Source organism: Mobula birostris, chromosome 28 (genome assembly GCF_030028105.1).
Source record: "Mobula birostris isolate sMobBir1 chromosome 28, sMobBir1.hap1, whole genome shotgun sequence".
NCBI lineage: Eukaryota > Metazoa > Chordata > Chondrichthyes > Myliobatiformes > Myliobatidae > Mobula > Mobula birostris.
This window is the reverse complement of record NC_092397.1, coordinates 11438401-11456987: the sequence shown is the minus strand read 5'-3', so window position 1 is coordinate 11456987 and position 18587 is coordinate 11438401. Positions and strand designations below refer to the sequence as shown.

Sequence of the window (18587 nt, the reverse complement as noted above, 5' to 3'; positions counted from 1 at the left end):
TGCTGTCGCGAAGTTAAATTTCATGCCATATGCTGACGATATGAAACCTGATTCTGAAACTTTGTGGGCCTGTATAATTCTATTTTCTGACCTTAAGGAGACTAAAATCCTACAGTATAACACACTATGACTGTAAACAGCACTTTGGCCCCACAGGGGACTGTACTGTCTCCCTTCCTGTTTACCCAGTGTACCTCGGACTTTAGATACAAGACTGAGTCATGTCATCTACAAGTGTCTCAGCAATAGTTGGGTGTATAAAGGGAGGACAGGAGGATGAATACAGAGCCCTGGTGGAGGACTTTGCCAAATGGTGCAAGCTGAATCATCTGCAGCTCAACATCAGTCAGACAAAGGAGACGGTGATGGACTTTAAGAAGACTAAGCCTGCACTGCTCCCTGTTACTACTGATGGTGAGGACGTGGATGTGGTGAGGACCTACAAGTACCTGGGGGTTGCACCTGGATGACGGACTTGAGGGGGGCACCAACATAGAGGCTGTGTACAGGAGGGGTCAGAGTCACCTCTACTCCCTGAGGAGACTGAGGTCCTTTGGAGTACACAGGCCTCTCCTTCACACGTTCTACCAGTCTGTTGTCACCAGTACGATCTTCAATGCGGTGGTGTGCTGGGGCAATGACATCAACACGGGTGATGCCAACAGGCTCAGTAAACTGATTAGAAAGGCTGGCTCTGTTATAGGAGTCAAACTGGACACACTGGAGGCTGTGGTAGAACAAAGGACCCTCCAGAAAATCCTGGCAATTCCGGACAATGTTTCTCACCCTCTGCATGCCACCTTGGCTGAACAGAGGAGCACTTTCAGTACCAAACTGAGACAACTGTGCTGCTCCAAAGAGCGCGATATGAGGTCATTCTTACCCTTGGCCGTTAGGCTCTATAATGAGTCAACCTACAGCGGGGGAAGTGATGACCCTCCTGTTAGACTGCTTGAGGTAACTTAGTTTTTATTCTGTGTACTTCTCTTCTAATATTTGTGTATCTGTGCTCTTGTAATGCCACTCTGACACGCAATTTCAAAAGGCAAACACGACGAAATCTGCAGATGTTGGGATTTCAAGCAACACACATAAAAGTTGCAGGTGAACGCAGCATCTCCAGGAAGAGGTACAGTCGACATTTCGGGCCGAGACCCTGCGTCAGGACTAACTGAAAGAAGAGCTAGTCCTGACGAAGGGTCTCGGCCCGAAACGTCGACTGTACCTCTTCCTAGAGATGCTGCCTGGCCTGCTGCGTTCACCAGCAACCTTTATGTGTGTTACACTGTAATTTCCTTTGTGATCAATAAATTATCTATATACATATGTTAAAAGACATCCTTTGTCTTTTCATCCAAATGTATTTCAATAAATGTGTTAGACTCAGTCACAGTTTCTTCTGTACAGTAGGTCTTAAACTGTAGAAAAGTCTTAATAAGTCATTGCATAAAATGTTCTTGCCACAGCTTAAATCTCTATCTCCTCAATCACAGCCCCGTTTTTTTCCTCACCAAAAACAATAAGCCAATGCAACTCCAGCACTTCCAGGGATCCCGAGCATCCTGCGCCGCAGGGGGCAGCACCATCTCGGAGCCGATCATCCTGTACCGCAGGGGGCAGCACCACGTGCGAGCCGAGCATCCTGCGCCGCAGGGGGCAGCACCACGTGCGAGCCGAGCATCCTGCGCCGCAGGGGGCAGCACCACGTGCGAGCCGAGCATCCTGCGCCGCAGGGGGCAGCACCACGTGGGAGCCGAGCATCCTGCGCCGCAGGGGGCAGCACCACGTGCGAGCCGAGCATCCTGCGCCGCAGGGGGCAGCACCACGTGCGAGCCGAGCATCCTGCGCCGCAGGGGGCAGCACCACGTGCGAGCCGAGCATCCTGCGCCGCAGGGGGCAGCACCACGTGCGAGCCGAGCATCCTGCGCCGCAGGGGGCAGCACCACGTGCGAGCCGAGCATCCTGCGCCGCAGGGGGCAGCACCACGTGCGAGCCGAGCATCCTGCACCGCAGGGGGCAGCACCACGTGGGAGCAGAGCATCCTGCGCCGCAGGGGGCAGCACCATCTCGGAGCCGAGCATCCTGCGCCGCAGGGGGCAGCACCACGTGGGAGCCGATCATCCTGCGCCGCAGGGGGCAGCACCATCTCGGAGCCGAGCATCCTGCGCCGCAGGGGGCAGCACCACGTGCGAGCCGAGCATCCTGCGCCGCAGGGGGCAGCACCACGTGCGAGCCGAGCATCCTGCGCCGCAGGGGGCAGCACCACGTGCGAGCCGAGCATCCTGCGCCGCAGGGGGCAGCACCACGTGCGAGCCGAGCATCCTGCGCCGCAGGGGGCAGCACCACGTGGGAGCCGAGCATCCTGCGCCGCAGGGGGCAGCACCACGTGCGAGCCGAGCATCCTGCGCCGCAGGGGGCAGCACCACGTGCGAGCCGAGCATCCTGCGCCGCAGGGGGCAGCACCACGTGCGAGCCGAGCATCCTGCGCCGCAGGGGGCAGCACCACGTGCGAGCCGAGCATCCTGCGCCGCAGGGGGCAGCACCACGTGCGAGCCGAGCATCCTGCGCCGCAGGGGGCAGCACCACGTGCGAGCCGAGCATCCTGCGCCGCAGGGGGCAGCACCACGTGGGAGCAGAGCATCCTGCGCCGCAGGGGGCAGCACCATCTCGGAGCCGAGCATCCTGCGCCGCAGGGGGCAGCACCACGTGGGAGCCGATCATCCTGCGCCGCAGGGGGCAGCACCATCTCGGAGCCGATCATCCTGCGCCGCAGGGGGCAGCACCACGTGCGAGCCGAGCATCCTGTACTGCAGGGGGCAGCACCATCTCGGAGCCGATCATCCTGCGCCGCAGGGGGCAGCACCACGTGCGAGCCGAGCATCCTGCGCCGCAGGGGGCAGCACCACGTGCGAGCCGAGCATCCTGCGCCGCAGGGGGCAGCACCACGTGCGAGCCGAGCATCCTGCGCCGCAGGGGGCAGCACCACGTGGGAGCCGAGCATCCTGCGCCGCAGGGGGCAGCACCACGTGCGAGCCGAGCATCCTGCACCGCAGGGGGCAGCACCACGTGGGAGCCGATCATCCTGTACTGCAGGGGGCAGCACCACGTGGGAGCCGATCATCCTGTACTGCAGGGGGCAGCACCATCTCGGAGCCGATCATCCTGTACCGCAGGGGGCAGCACCACGTGGGAGCCGAGCATCCTGTACTGCAGGGGGCAGCAGCACCTCGAAGCGGGATCTCTACGTCCCATCTTGACCTCCTGACGCTCCTCGTCACACACCACCACCCCGCCTCCGACCGTGGCGGCCCTCCCGATTGGTCGGAGCGGCCTGTCAGTCACCATCCTCTACGCCCCCACCCTCAGCTCGAGCTCCTTCCTGTTTTTTTGAAAAAAAAAGTTCCTTCAAGCTCCGGACAAACTGCCGGAGCGCTTCCCCCTCACTCTCGAGAATTAAATAAAAGCAATAAGCATTCCCTAATCAATTATTAATAAAGGATAAAACATCACAAAGGCGATTAAAAGTGAAAACCGACGGGTGATTTGACACGCACGGCCACCCCCTCCGGCCGCGACTGGGACAGGCCGGCGCCTCCTGGAACCTTCCAGAGCCCGATGACCGTTACTCTTAAAGGCGCAGACCACCCCGTCCGGCTCCTTTAACTAGATTTAAATCTTAGCCAAAACAGGCACACATACTATATATATTTTTTAAAATAAACACTCCATCACCAAAGTAATATTTCTTTCTCGCATTGCCCTTTTGCACACCGCTTGGAAACTGGACCCTTTCGGCAGTGGCCTCGGAGCGGTGAGTCTCCTCCCTTTTAAAACTTTTAAAATCTTTCTCTGATTAAACTCGCTTTTTTTTATATAAAAAAATAAATCCTTCTGAAAACTGTTCATTTTGAGGTGATTTCATGGTTTGCTGCCTCGAGTTTCGGCGCCATCTCTCGCTAGTCTTTGACCCAGCTTAAAGTTTGTTTCACTTTCTCCAGCTGGTTCTTTCGTACTCCAAAATAAAGTCAAAATTCACCCAGTCAATTGAAAATTACAAGTTTATAGTTGCTAGTTTAAGATGGCAATGAAAGTTGAATCAAAATGTGCCAAGCTTTTTTATTCAAAAATTAAAAAATAGTCAAAATTCATCCAGTGAATTCAAAATTACAAGCTTGTAGTTGCTATTATAACATGGCAATGAAAGTTGGATTAAAATGTTCAAGCTTTTTATTATTAAAATGATTCAAAAAAGAGAAAAAGTCAAAATTGCAAGTTTATAGTTACTATTTTGAGATGGCAATGAAATTTGAATTAAAATGTTCAAGCTTTTTTTTATTAAAATGACTCAAAAAAGAGAAAAAGTCAAAATTGCAAGTTTATAGTTACTATTTTGAGATGGCAATGAAATTTGAATTAAAATGTTCAAGCTTTTTTTTATTAAAATGACTCAAAAAAGAGAAAAAGTCAAAATTGCAAGTTTATAGTTACTATTTTGAGATGGCAATGAAATTTGAATTAAAATGTTCAAGCTTTTTTTTTATTAAAATGACTCAAAAAAGAGAAAAAGTCAAAATTGCAAGTTTATAGTTACTATTTTGAGATGGCAATGAAATTTGAATTAAAATGTTCAAGCTTTTTATTATTAAAATGATTCAAAAAAGAGAAAAAGTCAAAATTGCAAGTTTATAGTTACTATTTTGAGATGGCAATGAAATTTGAATTAAAATGTTCAAGCTTTTTATTATTAAAATGATTCAAAAAAGAGAAAAAGTCAAAATTGCAAGTTTATAGTTACTATTTTGAGATGGCAATGAAATTTGAATTAAAATGTTCAAGCTTTTTTTTATTAAAATGACTCAAAAAAGAGAAAAAGTCAAAATTGCAAGTTTATAGTTACTATTTTCAGATGGCAATGAAATTTGAATTAAAATGTTCCAAGCTTTTTTATTAAAATGTTTCAAAAATTTAAAAAAAAGTCAAAATTCACTGAGTCAATTCAAAATTACAAGCTTATAGTTGCTACTTTACGATGGCAATGAAAGTTGAATTAAAATGTTCAATCTTTTCAAATTGTGATTATGCAGTAGAACTTATTCAGGAATTAAAGTACTTAGTCTCACTGTAAAATCATCAAAGTTTTCCATTTTAAAAAAGTCCTTAAATTTATTTAATTATTCTGTTTGATTTAAATTTAGAACAGTCTAAAAGTTTTAAAGTTTGACATCAATGTTTTTTTTTAAGATTTGAATTTTATTTGTTTATAATTTAAACTAATCTTTAATGTTGTAGTTGGAATCATATTTTGATTTAAAAAGTGGCAAGTCATGCTGTTTATTGATTGACCGATGGATTATTGATTTTTAAAAAATTTAAGCATGGGGCGTGGGCCCTTCCAGCCCAGCGACCAGGCAGCATCTATGGAAAAGAGTAACCAGTCAACGTTTCGGGTCGAGAACCTGCGTCGGGACATCTAGCCCGAAACATCGACTGTTTCTTCACTTCCATGGACGCTGCCTGACCTGCTGAGTTCCTCCAGCATTTTGTGTGCGTTGCTTTGGACTTCGAGCGTCCGCAGACTTTCTCTTGTTTGTCGTGCTTAATCCTGTTCTGTATCTGACACTGCAGGTGCGTTTTTGTACACGTCTGTGGTTGATGGCACTGAGGTACAGAACGTGTACACGCGTGTCACTGAGTTGCAACGGGTGTAGAAATGATCTATCTTGGTAAACCTGGGTATGATGGAGTCTAATTGACGTGTGCTGTTTGGCCATGAAAAATAAGATCTGTTTGTCAGGCTGGCATGTCTGTAAAAGTACAGAGAGTAATTGCAGTACTGGTTAGCCCATGCTGTGCATACAGAGCAGAATTACCTGGGTGTTTTCTAGTGCTGACCAGGTGGGGGATGGCAGAGGGTGTGTTCCTGGGTTGGGTTGGGTTTTAATTTTATACTCAAGCATATAAGTGGGGTACAGACTATTTGCTGTTGGGTGTGGGTCTGTTTTTCACTATTGTGGATTGCTTTTCAAATGTTGTGGACACATGGCTGTCACTGTATGTAACTGGAGTACATAACCATACACTCAGGCATTTGGGCTGGCAGCTCACCTGGGAGAAGGAGCCTCCGCTGCCTTGCGGCTGTACCCACTCATGGGGAAGGCTTCGGGAGTAGACCCCGAGGGGGAAAATCTGGAGTGGGGGCCCCTAATCAGTCCTGTGTAGAGATCAACACTATGATGCTGCTGGTGCCCAACTGTATCGGTCTGCGCTGTTCCTTCAGGTTCAGGTGTGTGGGGAGGGGGTGCTTGCTACGTGGGCGACAACTTGCTCTCCATATCGTACCATGCTGGCTTGCGTATCCAGTCAGCTAGGGTGCGATATCCATGGTTGACCCTGACCGACAAGGCCTCGGATACGGTATATTGATATATGCCCATACCCACTGATATTGTACTTCTGGCTGTGCGCCTCACTTTGTAACAAAATACAGGCCTGCTATTGTGTTTGTCACCAAGTTAAACAGGTGTGTTGTACTAGTGCATAGAAAACTGTCAGTCTCTAGTCTGTTGGTTCTGTCTCAGTTCAGCTCCCTCAACCTGGAACAACTGTTGTCATCCATTGTGTCTCCACCATCATCTTGCTTGCAGTGTATGTTCCACCATTGGCAAAAGTCAAGATAGCACTGTGGGAACTAGGCACCCCAATAAGTAGTCATGAAAGAGAGCACACAGATGCCTTCCCGGTGATTGTGGGGGACTTCAACAAGGACAGCTTGAACAAGTCTCTGACCAACTCCCACCAGAGGAGCCAGCATACTTGATCAGTAATACACCAGACATCCCACCCTGCAAAAACTCATTTCAGGGAGGGAGCGCCATCAATTTGCGGGAGACTTCCGGGAAAGGTGGGATGTCTGCAATAGAGTAGCTTCTTAGCAGCTAGCCAGCTAGTTTAAATAACATTAGCTATGCTAATGAATGAATGACACCTGTTAAACTCACCTCAACATGTCCTTTACAGTCTTAACCCATCATGGGCAATAGAAAAGTCACTGTTGCAAACAGTGCAGTGAGCAACACTGTCATTATTTTGACCCCTATTAGGCAGGGGTCACTTTAGTGTAGTCTGGGGTGACGTACGTTTTATATATTTTTTTGGAACTCTCTGCAATGGCGCGCGCGCTCGCTCTCTCTCTCTCTCTCTCTGTCGCTCGCGCGCTCTCTCTTGCTTTTTTCTCACTCACTCTCAAAAAAAAATTGATTTCCGTGGTATTGTATATAATTTGCGGGCGTCAGGGAGCCGCTATCAATATGCGGGAGACTCCCGGAAGTTCCGGGAGAGGTGGGATGTCTGAATACACCACCGTCGACAACACTTACCATGTCTCCCCATACCCACACTTTGGCAAGTCCGATCACCTGGCTGTTCTACTTTTCCCAAGAGTCTGAGGACGGCAACACCCCGGTGAGATCTGTGAAGGTATGGGAAAGGGAGGCTTAGAAGCACTTTGAAATGATGATGAAGACCATATTAAGAGATTCATCTCTGGAGCTGAATGAATATGCCACAGTCGTCACTGACTTGATGGAGACCTGCGTGGATGAGTGTGTGCCCTCGAGACCATATTGAACGTTTCTGAACCTGAGGTCTGGATGACCCAGGAGGTTTGCAGTCCACTGAGGACTAGATCTGTGCCATTCAAGAACCAGCGATACAGAATCCCACAAGAAGTCCGGGTGTGCCTGTGGAAGTCCACCGTGAGAGCGAAAAGGCAATTCCGTGTGAAGTTAGACAGAACTGGATCCATGACAACCGTTGTAGGGTTTGCATGCCATTACTTCCTATAAGGCAAAACCTAACAGCAAAAAATGGCAGCATGCTTCACTTCCTGATGAGCTCAGCACTCTTTGTGCACGCTTTAAAACAGCGAATCGTACCACACATGGCAACTGGCAAACCCTGTAATCTCTGTCCCAGAGTCCACAGAGTGCTTAGCCCGCTGCTCTACTCCCTCTACACGGGTGACACCAGATCATGATGAGAAGGCGTACACAGGAGTTAGACAGATCAGCTGGTTGAGTGGTGTCGCAACAACAAAGCTGCACTCAGTGTTTGTAAAACCAAGGAATTCATTGTGGACTTCCAAAAGGGGAGGTTGGGGAGAATACCTACCAGTCCTCATTGAGGGGCTAGTGGTGCAAAGGGTGACTAGCTTCAAGTTCCTTGTATCAACATCTCAGAGGATCTTTTGGGCCTAACATGTTGATACAATCATGAAGAAGGCCCGCCAGTGGCTGAACATGATTAAAAGTTTGAGGAGATTTGGTATGTAACCAAAGGCTCAGGCAAATTTCTACACATGTACCATGGAGAGCATTCTAACTGGTCGCATTACCATCTGGTGTGGAGGCTCCAATGTGCAGGATCGAACGAGGCTGTTAACTCAGCCAGCCCCATCACAGGCACAATTCTACTCCCCATCGGCAACGGGTGGTGCCTTAGAATCAGAATCAGGTTTAATATTGCCAGAGTATGTCATGAAATTTGTTGTCTTAGCAGCAGCAGTCTAATCATAGAAAAAAAGTGAATTACATATATATTAAATAGTTAAATTAAATTAGTGCAAAAATAGACATCAAAAAGTAGTGAAGAAATGTTCAATCACAAGCAAGAGAAAATCTGCAGAAACTGGAAATCCAAGCATTTCCAAGGTAGTGTTCATGGGTTCCATGTCCATTCAGAAATTTGATGGCGGAGGGGAAGAAGCTGTTCCTGAATCACTGAGTGTGTGCCTTCAGGCTCCTGTACCTCCTCCCTGATGGTAGCAATGAGAAGAGGGTGTCCTTAATGATGGATGCTGGGGGTACAGCATATCCTGGGTGCTGGGGGTCCTTAATGATGGATGCTATCTGTCTGAGACACTGCTCCTTGAAGATGCCCCGGATACGATGGAGACTCGTGCCCACGATGCAGCTGATAAGTTTACAACTCTCTGCAACTTACTTTGATCCCGTGCAGTAGCCACTGCATACCAGCCTGTCAGAATAGTACATCTGTAGAAACCTGCAAGTGTTTTTGGTGACATACCAAATCTCCTCAAGCTCCTGAAGAGGATCAATATGTTGGGCCCAGAATAGATCCTCAGAGATATTGACACCCAGGACTTGAAGTTTCTCACTCTCCTTAGTTCTGATTCCTTCATGGGGACGGATGGCTGTAGTTGGGAGCTGAATTTCCAAGATTACATGTTATATTGGTGGGATAAGAAGGTAGGCAGAGGGGTTGGTGTGGCTCTACTGGTAAAGAATGACATCAAATCAGTAGGAAGATGTGACATAGGATCGGAAGATGTTGAATCCTTGTGGGTTGAGTTAAGAAACTGCAAGGGTAAAAGGATGTTGATGGCAGTTGTATACAGGCCTCCCAACAGTGACTGGGAGGTGGACCACAGGTTACAGTAGGAACTAGAAAAGGCGAGTCAAAGGGGCAATGTTATGGGAGACTTTAACATGTAGGTCGACTGGGAAGATCAGGTTGGTAATGGATTTCAAGAGAGTGAGTTTGTTGATTGCCTAAGACATAGCTTTTTCGAGCAGTTTTTCATTGAACCTACTACGGAATCAGCTGTACTGTAATGTATTGTTATGTAATGAAACAGAGGTGATTAGGGAGCTTAAGGTAAAAGAACCCTTAGGAACCAGTGATCACAATATGGTCGAGTTCAACTTGAAATTTGATAGGGAGAAAGTAAAGTCTGATGTAGCAGTGTTTCAGTGGAGTAAGGGAAATTACAGTGGTATGAGAGGAGTTGCCAAAGTAAATTGGAAGGAGCTGCTGGCAGGGATGTCAGCAGAGCAGCAATGGCATGTGTTTCTGGGAAAAATGAGGAAGGTGCAGGACATGTGTATTCCAAAAATGAAGAAATACTCAAATGGTAAAATAGTACAGCCATGGCTGACAAGGGAAGTCAAAACTATTGTAAAAGTGGAAAAAAAAGGCATACAACAAAGCAAAAATTAGTGGGAAGATAGAGGATTGGGGAACCATAGAAACTACAGCACAGAAACAGGCCTTTTGGCCCTTCTTGGCTGTGCCGAACCATTTTCTGCCTAGTCCCACTGACCTGCACACGGACCATATCCCTCCATACACCTCCCATCCATGTATCTGTCCAATTTATTCTTAAATGTTAAAAAAGAACCCGCATTTACCACCTCGTCTGGCAGCTCATTCCATACTCCCACCACTCTCTGTGTGAAGAAGCCCCCACTAATGTTCCCTTTAAACTTTTCCCCCCTCACCCTAAACCCATGTCCTCTGGTTTTTTTCTCCCCTTGCCTCAGTGGAAAAAGCCTGCTTGCATTCACTCTATCTATACCCATCATAATTTTATATACCTCTATCAAATCTCCCCTCATTCTTCTACGCTCCAGGGAATAAAGTCCTAACCTATTCAACCTTTCTCTGTAACTGAGTTTCTCAAGTCCCGGCAACATCCTTGTAAACCTTCTCTGCACTCTTTCAACCTTATTTATATCCTTCCTGTAATTTGGTGACCAAAACTGAACACAATACTCCAGATTCGGCCTCACCAATGCCTTATACAACCTCATCATAACATTCCAGCTCTTATACTCAATACTTTGATTAATAAAGGCCAATGTACCAAAAGCTCTCTTTACGACCCTGTCTACCTGTGACGCCACTTTTAGGGAGTTTTGTATCTGTATTCCCAGATCCCTCTGTTCTACTGCACTCCTCAGTGCCTTACCATTAACTCTGTATGTTCTACCTTGGTTTGTCCTTCCAACGTGCAATACCTCACACTTGTCAGTATTAAACTCCATCTGCCATTTTTTAGCCCATTTTTCCAGCTGGTCCAAGTCCCTCTGCAGGCTCTGAAAACCTTCCTCACTGTCTACTACACCTCCAATCTTTGTATCATCAGCAAACTTGCTGATCCTATTTACCACATTATCATCCAGATCATTGATATAGATGACAAATAACAATGGACCCAGCACTGATCCCTGTGGCACACCACTAGTCAGAGGCCTCCACTCAGAGAAGCAATTCTCTACTACCACTCTCTGGCTTCTTCCATCGAGCCAATGTCTAATCCAATTTACCACCTCTCCATGTATACCTCGCGACTGAATTTTCCTAACTAACCTCCCATGCGGGACCTTGTCAAAGGCCTTACTGAAGTCCATGTAGACAATATCCACTGCCTTCCCTTCATCCACTTTCCTGGTAACCTCCTCGAAAAACTCCAATAGATTGGTCAAACATGACCTACCACGCACAAAGCCATGTTGACTCTCCCTAATAAGTCCCAGTCTATCCAAATGCTTGTAGATTCTGTCTCTTAGTACTCCCTCCAATAACTTACCTACTACCAACGTTAAACTTACTGGCCTATAAGTTTACTTACTCTGTAAGTTTTTAAAAACCAACAGAGAGCAACTTAAAAATCATTAGCAGGGAAAGGATGAAATATGAAAGCAAGCAAGCAAATAATATCAAAGTGGATAGTAAAAGTTTTTTCAAGTATGTTAAAAATAAAAGAAAAATGAGAGTGGATATAGGACCACTAGAAAATGAGGCAGGAGAAATAATAACAGGAGACAAGGAGATTGCTGATGCACTAAATGAGTATTTTGCGTCAGTCTTCACCAGGGCCGGACTTTAGGCAGCCCAGGAGCCCGAGCTGCAGAGGGGCCCAAAATAGGTAGCTATCATCATGGCGGACAAAAAAAATATGAGAGTGGAGCACAGAAAAGAAAAAAAGAAACAAAAAAAAAAGAGGGCCGTGAGAAAGAAGCATTAAAAAAGACATTGAAATTGACAGAATTTCTTAAACCTGTTCTCGATGATGCCGCAGTACCATGGCTCTTGTCACAGTCCGAGACCGGTGGACAAACGGAGACTTGTTCAACAGCTAGTGCTAGCACCAGCGTTAGCACAGGACCACCGTCCTTGCCACAGTCAGCAGCTAACGTTGAAGAGGCAGAGAGCATGACTTTGGGATTCCCAACCACAGAGGGTCCAAACAACCAAGTCGGGCTGCCATTAATGTTAACGTTACCGCTACTGAGGATCCTTACAGCACTGATCCCGCTCCCTGGGGAAAGGAAACGTTGGATGATTCAGTCCGAGCGTACTGGGCTAAGAAAGGGCCGGAGTCCTGCCAGAATAAGGATGTGGATATCAAAGCTTTGGAACGAGTATACAAACAGCAGAGATGTTTTTTTTCTCCAAATTTGACAGCGGAAGAACAGGTACGGAACTCCAAAAACAGTTTGAGTCAGTGTGTTTACTGGACCGACGTATTGAGAAGAGTGTTGGTGGTTGTGAAGTTTTTGGTCGAGAAGGGACTGGCTATCCGAGGCTCCAGTGACATATTTGGCAGGCCTGATAACGGCAACTACATAGGCTCAGGACAGGCTGAGTCATCTTACTCTGATGTCACTTGAAAGTGATCTTGTTCGGAAACTGGATTTTAGTGATCTGATCAAGGACTTTGCTGCGAAGAAATCCAGAAGAACTAAGCTTTAATTTTGAAAAACAAGCATCTGACTTTGTAAATACCTAGGCTTGTGTGTCAGTGCTGTTCCTGTTTTTGTGGCAATAGGTTAATAGTTGACTGTTTACAAACTTAGTAAGTAATAAGTGGTCGTTACTCTGCAAACCACACAGTACAACAATAGGTTAGTATGTCCTAGATCTCATTTTTCAAAAAGATTGTTGGAGTACTGTCAAGTTTCCTAGTTTGCCATAGTGCCATCTCTCTTGGCCTTTTTGTCTCTCATTTCTATTTTACTTTCTCAGAACACACGGCTGAGAAAAATACCTAGATAAAAATGCTTTGGCATTGTTTGAAAAATAAGGCCTACGGTGTGTGCAGCAATAGCTAAATAAGGATTTAAGATTGGGTACATCATACTTCATCTCCCTCATAACTTTACGAAGCCAACTAAGCCTAGGTCAATTTTTGAATGCTTTAGATGCTGTCCTTCAAACTAAGAATCTGCATTACTTTCTGTCCTCCCTCTTAAGGCCTGTAAGCTTATAGCCTACGTATTGTACTAAACCAATGTCTTGGTCCACAGCTTTGATATTTAGACCAGTACGACCTTTGCTCTTGTTCTTGCCTTTTTTTGCTTGGTACAGCAGCATTTTTCGGTGTCAGCAGGGGCCCATCAGGGCCTCCAGCCCAGGGGCCCTGGCCCCACTAAATCTGGCCCTGGTCTTCACTGTGGAAGACACTAGCAGTATGCCTGATGTAGTGTGTGAAAGAAGAGAAGTGGGTGCAGCTACTGTTACAAGAGAGAAGGTGCTCAAAAGGCTGAAAGACCTAAAGGTACATAAGTCACCCGGACCAGAGGAACTGCACCCTAGGGTTCTGAAAGAGGTAGCATTAGAGATTGTGGTGGCATTAGAAATGATCTTTCAAAAATTATTGGACTCTGGCATGGTGCCAGAGGACTGGAAAATTGCAAATGTCACTCCACTCTTTAAGAAAGGAGGAAGGCAGCAGGAAGGAAATTATAGACCAGTTAGCCTGATCTCTGGTTGGGAAGATGTTGGAATCAATTGTTAAGGACGAGGTAATGGAGTACTTGGTGACACAGGACAAGATAGTACAAAGTCAGCATGGTTTCCTTCAGCGAAAATCCTGCCTGACAAACTTTTTGGAATTTTTTGAGGAGATTACAAGTAGGATAGATAAAGGGGATGCAGTTAGAGCATTGACTGATTGGTAGGAGGCAGCGAGTGGGAATAAAAGGATCCTTTTCTAGTTGGCTGCCAGTGACTAATGGTGTTCTGCAGGGGTCGGTGTTGGGACCACTTCTTTTTATGCTGTATATCAATGATTTAGATGATGGAATAGATAGATTTGTTACCAAGTTTGCAGATGATACGAAGAAGGGGCAGGTAGTGTTGAGGAAACAGGTAGGATGCAGAAGGATTTAGACAGATTAGGAGAATGGGCAAGAAAGTGGCAAATGAAATACAGTGTTGGAAAATGCATGGTCATGCACTTTGGTAGTAGAAATAAATGTGTGGACTATTTTCTAAACGGGGAGAAAACCCAGGAATCTGAGATGCAGAGGGACTTGGGAGTCCTTGTGCAGAGCACCCTGAAGGTTAACTTGCAGGTTGAGTTGGTGGTGAGGAAGGCAAATGCCATGTTAACATTCATTTCAAGAGGTCTAGAATATAAGAGCAGGGATGTGATGCTGAGACTTTATAAGGCACTGGTGAGGCCTCACCTTGAGTATTGTGAAGAGTTTTGGGCCCCTTATCTCAGAAAAGATGTGCTGGCATTGGAGAGGGTCCAGAGGAGGTTCACAAGGATGATTCCAGGAATGAAAGGGTTATTGTACACGGAACATTTGATGGCTCTGGGTCTGTACCCGCTGGAATTCAGGAGGATTGAGGCTGCGGGGGGGGGGGGGGCGGAATCTCATTGAAACCTTTCGAATGTTGAAAGGCCTAGACAGAGTAGATGTGGAAAGGATGTTCCCCATGGTGGGAGAGTCTAGGACAAGAGGACACAGCCTCAGGATAGAGGGGCGTCCTTTCAAAACAAAGATGCGGAGAAATTTCTTTAGCCAAAGGGTGGTGAATTTGTTGCCACAAGCAGCTGTGGAGGCCAGGTTGTTGGGTGTATTTAACACAGAGATTGATAGGTTCTTGATTGGATATAGCATCCAATCTATATTGGAGGAGGGAGAAGATGGCGGTGCGACACAGCGCGCGTGACTGTTCCGAATGATATCGTATGTGTAACTAGGGGACGTGCACAATCCGGATTTGATGGAGACAGCCGTGAGAAGCACGGAGGAACACCTGGAGTAACTTCTGAAATGCCCGCTTCGCTGCCGCTGCTACTGTGCGATCGAGAATCTCCGGAGGGGAAGGCCCCAAATCCTCGGCTTTGCCTGTTGCCGGGGCCAGGGTCGAAGCGCTTGGCAGAGATGGTGCTTGGTGCTCGGTGTCGAATAGGTAGTCGGAGGCTCGGAGTTTTTCGGACGGACTCAGAGTCGGACTGTGGTCGGATGCTTCCAGGATGCTGCATTGGCAAGTTGGCAGCGCTGGAGGTTCACTGTCTGAGTGAGATGATGGGACTTTCGAGAGACTTTGAGACTTTTACTGTGCCCATGGTCTGTTCTTATCAAATTACGGTATTGCTTTGCACTGTTGTAACTATATGTTATAATTATGTGGTTTTTGTTAGTTTTTAAGTTGGTTTGTCATGAGTTTTTTGTTTTATCATTTCTTAATGCATGCATTACTAAATGACAATAAAAGGGGACTGCGTGTCCTCATACTCATAATAATCAAAGGTTACGGGGAGAGGGCCAGGAACTGGGGTTGAGGAAGAGATAGAGAAAAAGGATCAGCCATGATTGAATGGCGGAGCAGACTCGATGGGCCAGATGGCCTAATTCTGTTCCTATGTGTTACAGTCTTACTCTTTCTAAAGCCCACAATCAGTTCTTTGGTCTCACTGACATTGAGTACAAGGTTGTTACTGTAATGTCGTTCCCGTATGCCCTGTCGTCACCATCTGAAACCGTCATCCGTTATTAAGTACCCTCACCACCCAGGAAATGGCCTGTACTCATTACTACCATCAGGGAGGAGGAACGCACACCAACATTTTAAGGAACAGCTTTTTTTGCTTTCCGCCATTAGTCCATAAACGTTACCTTGCTGTTCCTCTTTTGCTCTGTCTGTCTGTCTGCCGTGACTTGGAGTACTTTTCATACTGCTGCTGCAAAACAATAAATGTCAGTGATAATAAAGCTGATTGTGACCTCTGAGATTGAATAGTCAGTGTCCTGGATGGCATGGGTCTTCAATGTTGCCAAAGGAATCGCGAGCTGTAGATTGTCTGTAGTTGAGTCCCAGTGATGAGCTGAGCCGTCCTAATCACCCGTGGAGAGCTTTATGATCTTGTCTTGCTGTGGCTAGAGTACCACACTGTCATTCCATATGTCAGTATGCTCTCTGTCGCACATCGAGCAAAGTTAGTCAGCAACTTTTGAGACGTATTAGCTCTCCTTAAGCACCTCAAGGCAGCATAGTCACTGTTGTGCCTTCCCTACTGTTGAGATTCCCAAGAGAGCTGAACGTGTGGATAAGTATTGATAGTTACTTGCTGGGATACAGTACCAGAGTGTACCGGTCTGTCACAACATTGGGGAAAACAGATCAGTTTATGTGGAGTGCATTTCACAGATCTGATGTTGTTTAACGTTGGAAGACAGTAAGCAGTCAGTGTGTGTGTGTGTGTTTACCTGGTTTTACATTTACTTTGCAGGACAATGCCTGGGCAGCAGCCGCAGAGAGACAAAGAAAAGGACGAGGAGAAGGCTGATGAGGAGATGGAGCAGGATTCCCCAGAGAATGAGGAAAGCTCGGATGAAGACAGCGCCAGTTCCTCCGCGTCTGAGGAGGAGGGCGAGGACAGCTCAGGTCAGCAAGTGCAAATGTACCCCTGTGCGATCCTGAGTGATTGTGTGTGTGACTGTTTAAGGCACGAATTAAATACAAGAAATAAATGAATCCAAAACAGTGAAATCTGCAGAAACTAGACAATTAATGCTTGAAAAGGCACTTTTTCATTCCTCTTTAGTATCTTCTCTCCTGACAGGTTCAAATAAAAAATCGAGGCTGCACTGAGCAATCCTGGAATTTGAAGATGTTTACCCCTTGCAAACTAAAGCAGAGGATTTGAGGTGCATGCTAATTGGGTTGACCAACGGTTGATGAAATTAAGTACCTGTTCTCAGAACATAGAAAAGTACAGCACAGGAACAGGCCGTTTGGCCCACAATGTTGTGCTGAACCAGCTAAAAAGCAAATTAAGAACACTTCCAACAACGAATCCCTCCTACCTACACCATGTCCATAGCCCTCCATCACATTTATATGCCTATCCAAACGTCTCTTAAAAGCCTCTAATGTATTTGCCTCCACCACCATAGCAGGCAGTGCATTCCAGGAATCCACCACGCTCTGAGTAAAAAAACTTCAATCCCCCTTGAAACGACCTCCTCTCACCCTCATCGCATGCCATCTGGTATTAGACATTTCAAACCTGGGAAACAGATATTCTCTGTCCACTCTATCTATGCCTCTCATAATCTTGTAAACCTCTATCAGATCTCCCCTCAGCCTCCAATGCTCCAGAGAAGATAATCCAAGCTTGTTCTGCCTCTCGTTATAGCACATGCCCCCTTAACCAGGCAGTATCCTGGTAAACTTCTGCGCCATCTCCAAAGCCTCGACGTCCTTGAATGTAATTTGACTAAAACGCAAAAATACTGATTCACGCCCTATTTTCCATTGATTTTCATGCGGCTTTGGAAGAAGAGTGAGGCTTTCTTCCAGTATTCTGAGATGAGCTATTCTATTTCTTTCCCGTCCCCACCCGCCCTGCTGATGGATCTCTGTTTAATTTCGGGTCCTTGGGGTTCTGCCAAAGGCTCTCGGCCTGAAACGTCGACTGTACTTTTTTCTATAGATGCTGCCTGGCCTGCTGAGTTTCTCCAGTATTTTGTGTGTGTTGCTCAGATTTCCAGCTTCTGCAGATTTTCTCTTATTTGCGATTGGTTTCTAATGTTTTTCTGTTGTTCATTCTTTTGGGGTTCTTCTGTTTTTCGGGTTGCATACTGTTTACATTCTCTGATAGTAAACAGAACCACTTAAAGCATTTTTAAAGAGCTGAGAAACGATGCCAAGAGGTGTGTAGGCAAAGGAATGAAGAAGCCAAGATAGTGCCTCCTGAAAAATCCTTCACTTTTATAGATAAGAAATTCCTTAGATCGGGAATAATCTAGTTATAGTTAACGTAATTAAAAATCACATCACTTGGGTCATGTACTAACACTTAACCAATGAAAGATGAGAAAGGTGGTGAACTGTTAGTTCAGCTGCCTGTTAGTGGGGAATGAACCTCCACATATTGTGAAAAATACACGTGTTTGTTTAAAAACTACAAATCTTATAGAAAGTATTATTAAAAAAACTGGTTTCCAACACCACCAACCAATTAACACAAAAAAGTAGCAGCTGGACACTTATCCACACTTACCACACAGCTGCCTCTGAATGTTAGTGGTACAGAATAGCTATATATGTGGCAGTCATTACACTTCACTCAGTCTTTCTATTAAAGATGTCGAGGCTTAGAAAGGGTGGTTGTGTGCATGAGAGGGTCAAGTGAAGTAAGGCGAGCAGAGGCTTGTGTACCTCTCTCAGGCAGAGTGACCGGTTCCTGTGCTGTAAATTGTAAGTCATTTCACCCAGGTGACAGAGCAGCTAAGTAGCCATCTTATTCCGACTGGTCTAATCTTGGCCGTGTTTTGCGTTTTCTAGAGATGGACGATGAGGACTGTGAGCGGCGCCGCACCGAGTGCTTGGACGAGATGTCAGACCTGGAGAAGCAGTTCACGGATCTGAAAGAACAGTACGCTGATTAGTTTCTTTTTGAATAAAATCTCTTCTGGTTCTCTCCTCTCCTGAAGGCGTTGCTTCCTGCTGAGCACAGATTCTTCGACAGTCCCAAAGATCGA

General features: G+C 46.2%; 1 protein-coding gene across 2 annotated transcripts in view; it reads left to right on the top strand.

Annotated features, from left to right (window-relative positions):
• The first annotated feature begins 3372 nt into the window (after positions 1-3372).
• Positions 3373-18587, top strand: part of LOC140189041 (breast cancer metastasis-suppressor 1 homolog) — a 33066-nt gene continuing 17851 nt past the window's right edge. Inside the window, exons 1-3 of one of the 2 annotated variants that reach the window (XM_072245729.1) lie at positions 3373-3811; positions 16331-16485; positions 18391-18481. In XM_072245729.1, the coding sequence (XP_072101830.1) occupies positions 16335-16485; positions 18391-18481 (242 nt within the window). In that variant the 5' untranslated portion in view covers positions 3373-3811; positions 16331-16334. Of the gene's footprint in view, positions 3812-12540; positions 12708-16330; positions 16486-18390; positions 18482-18587 lie in introns of those variants that run through there. The other variant, XM_072245730.1, reaches the window with a different exon arrangement.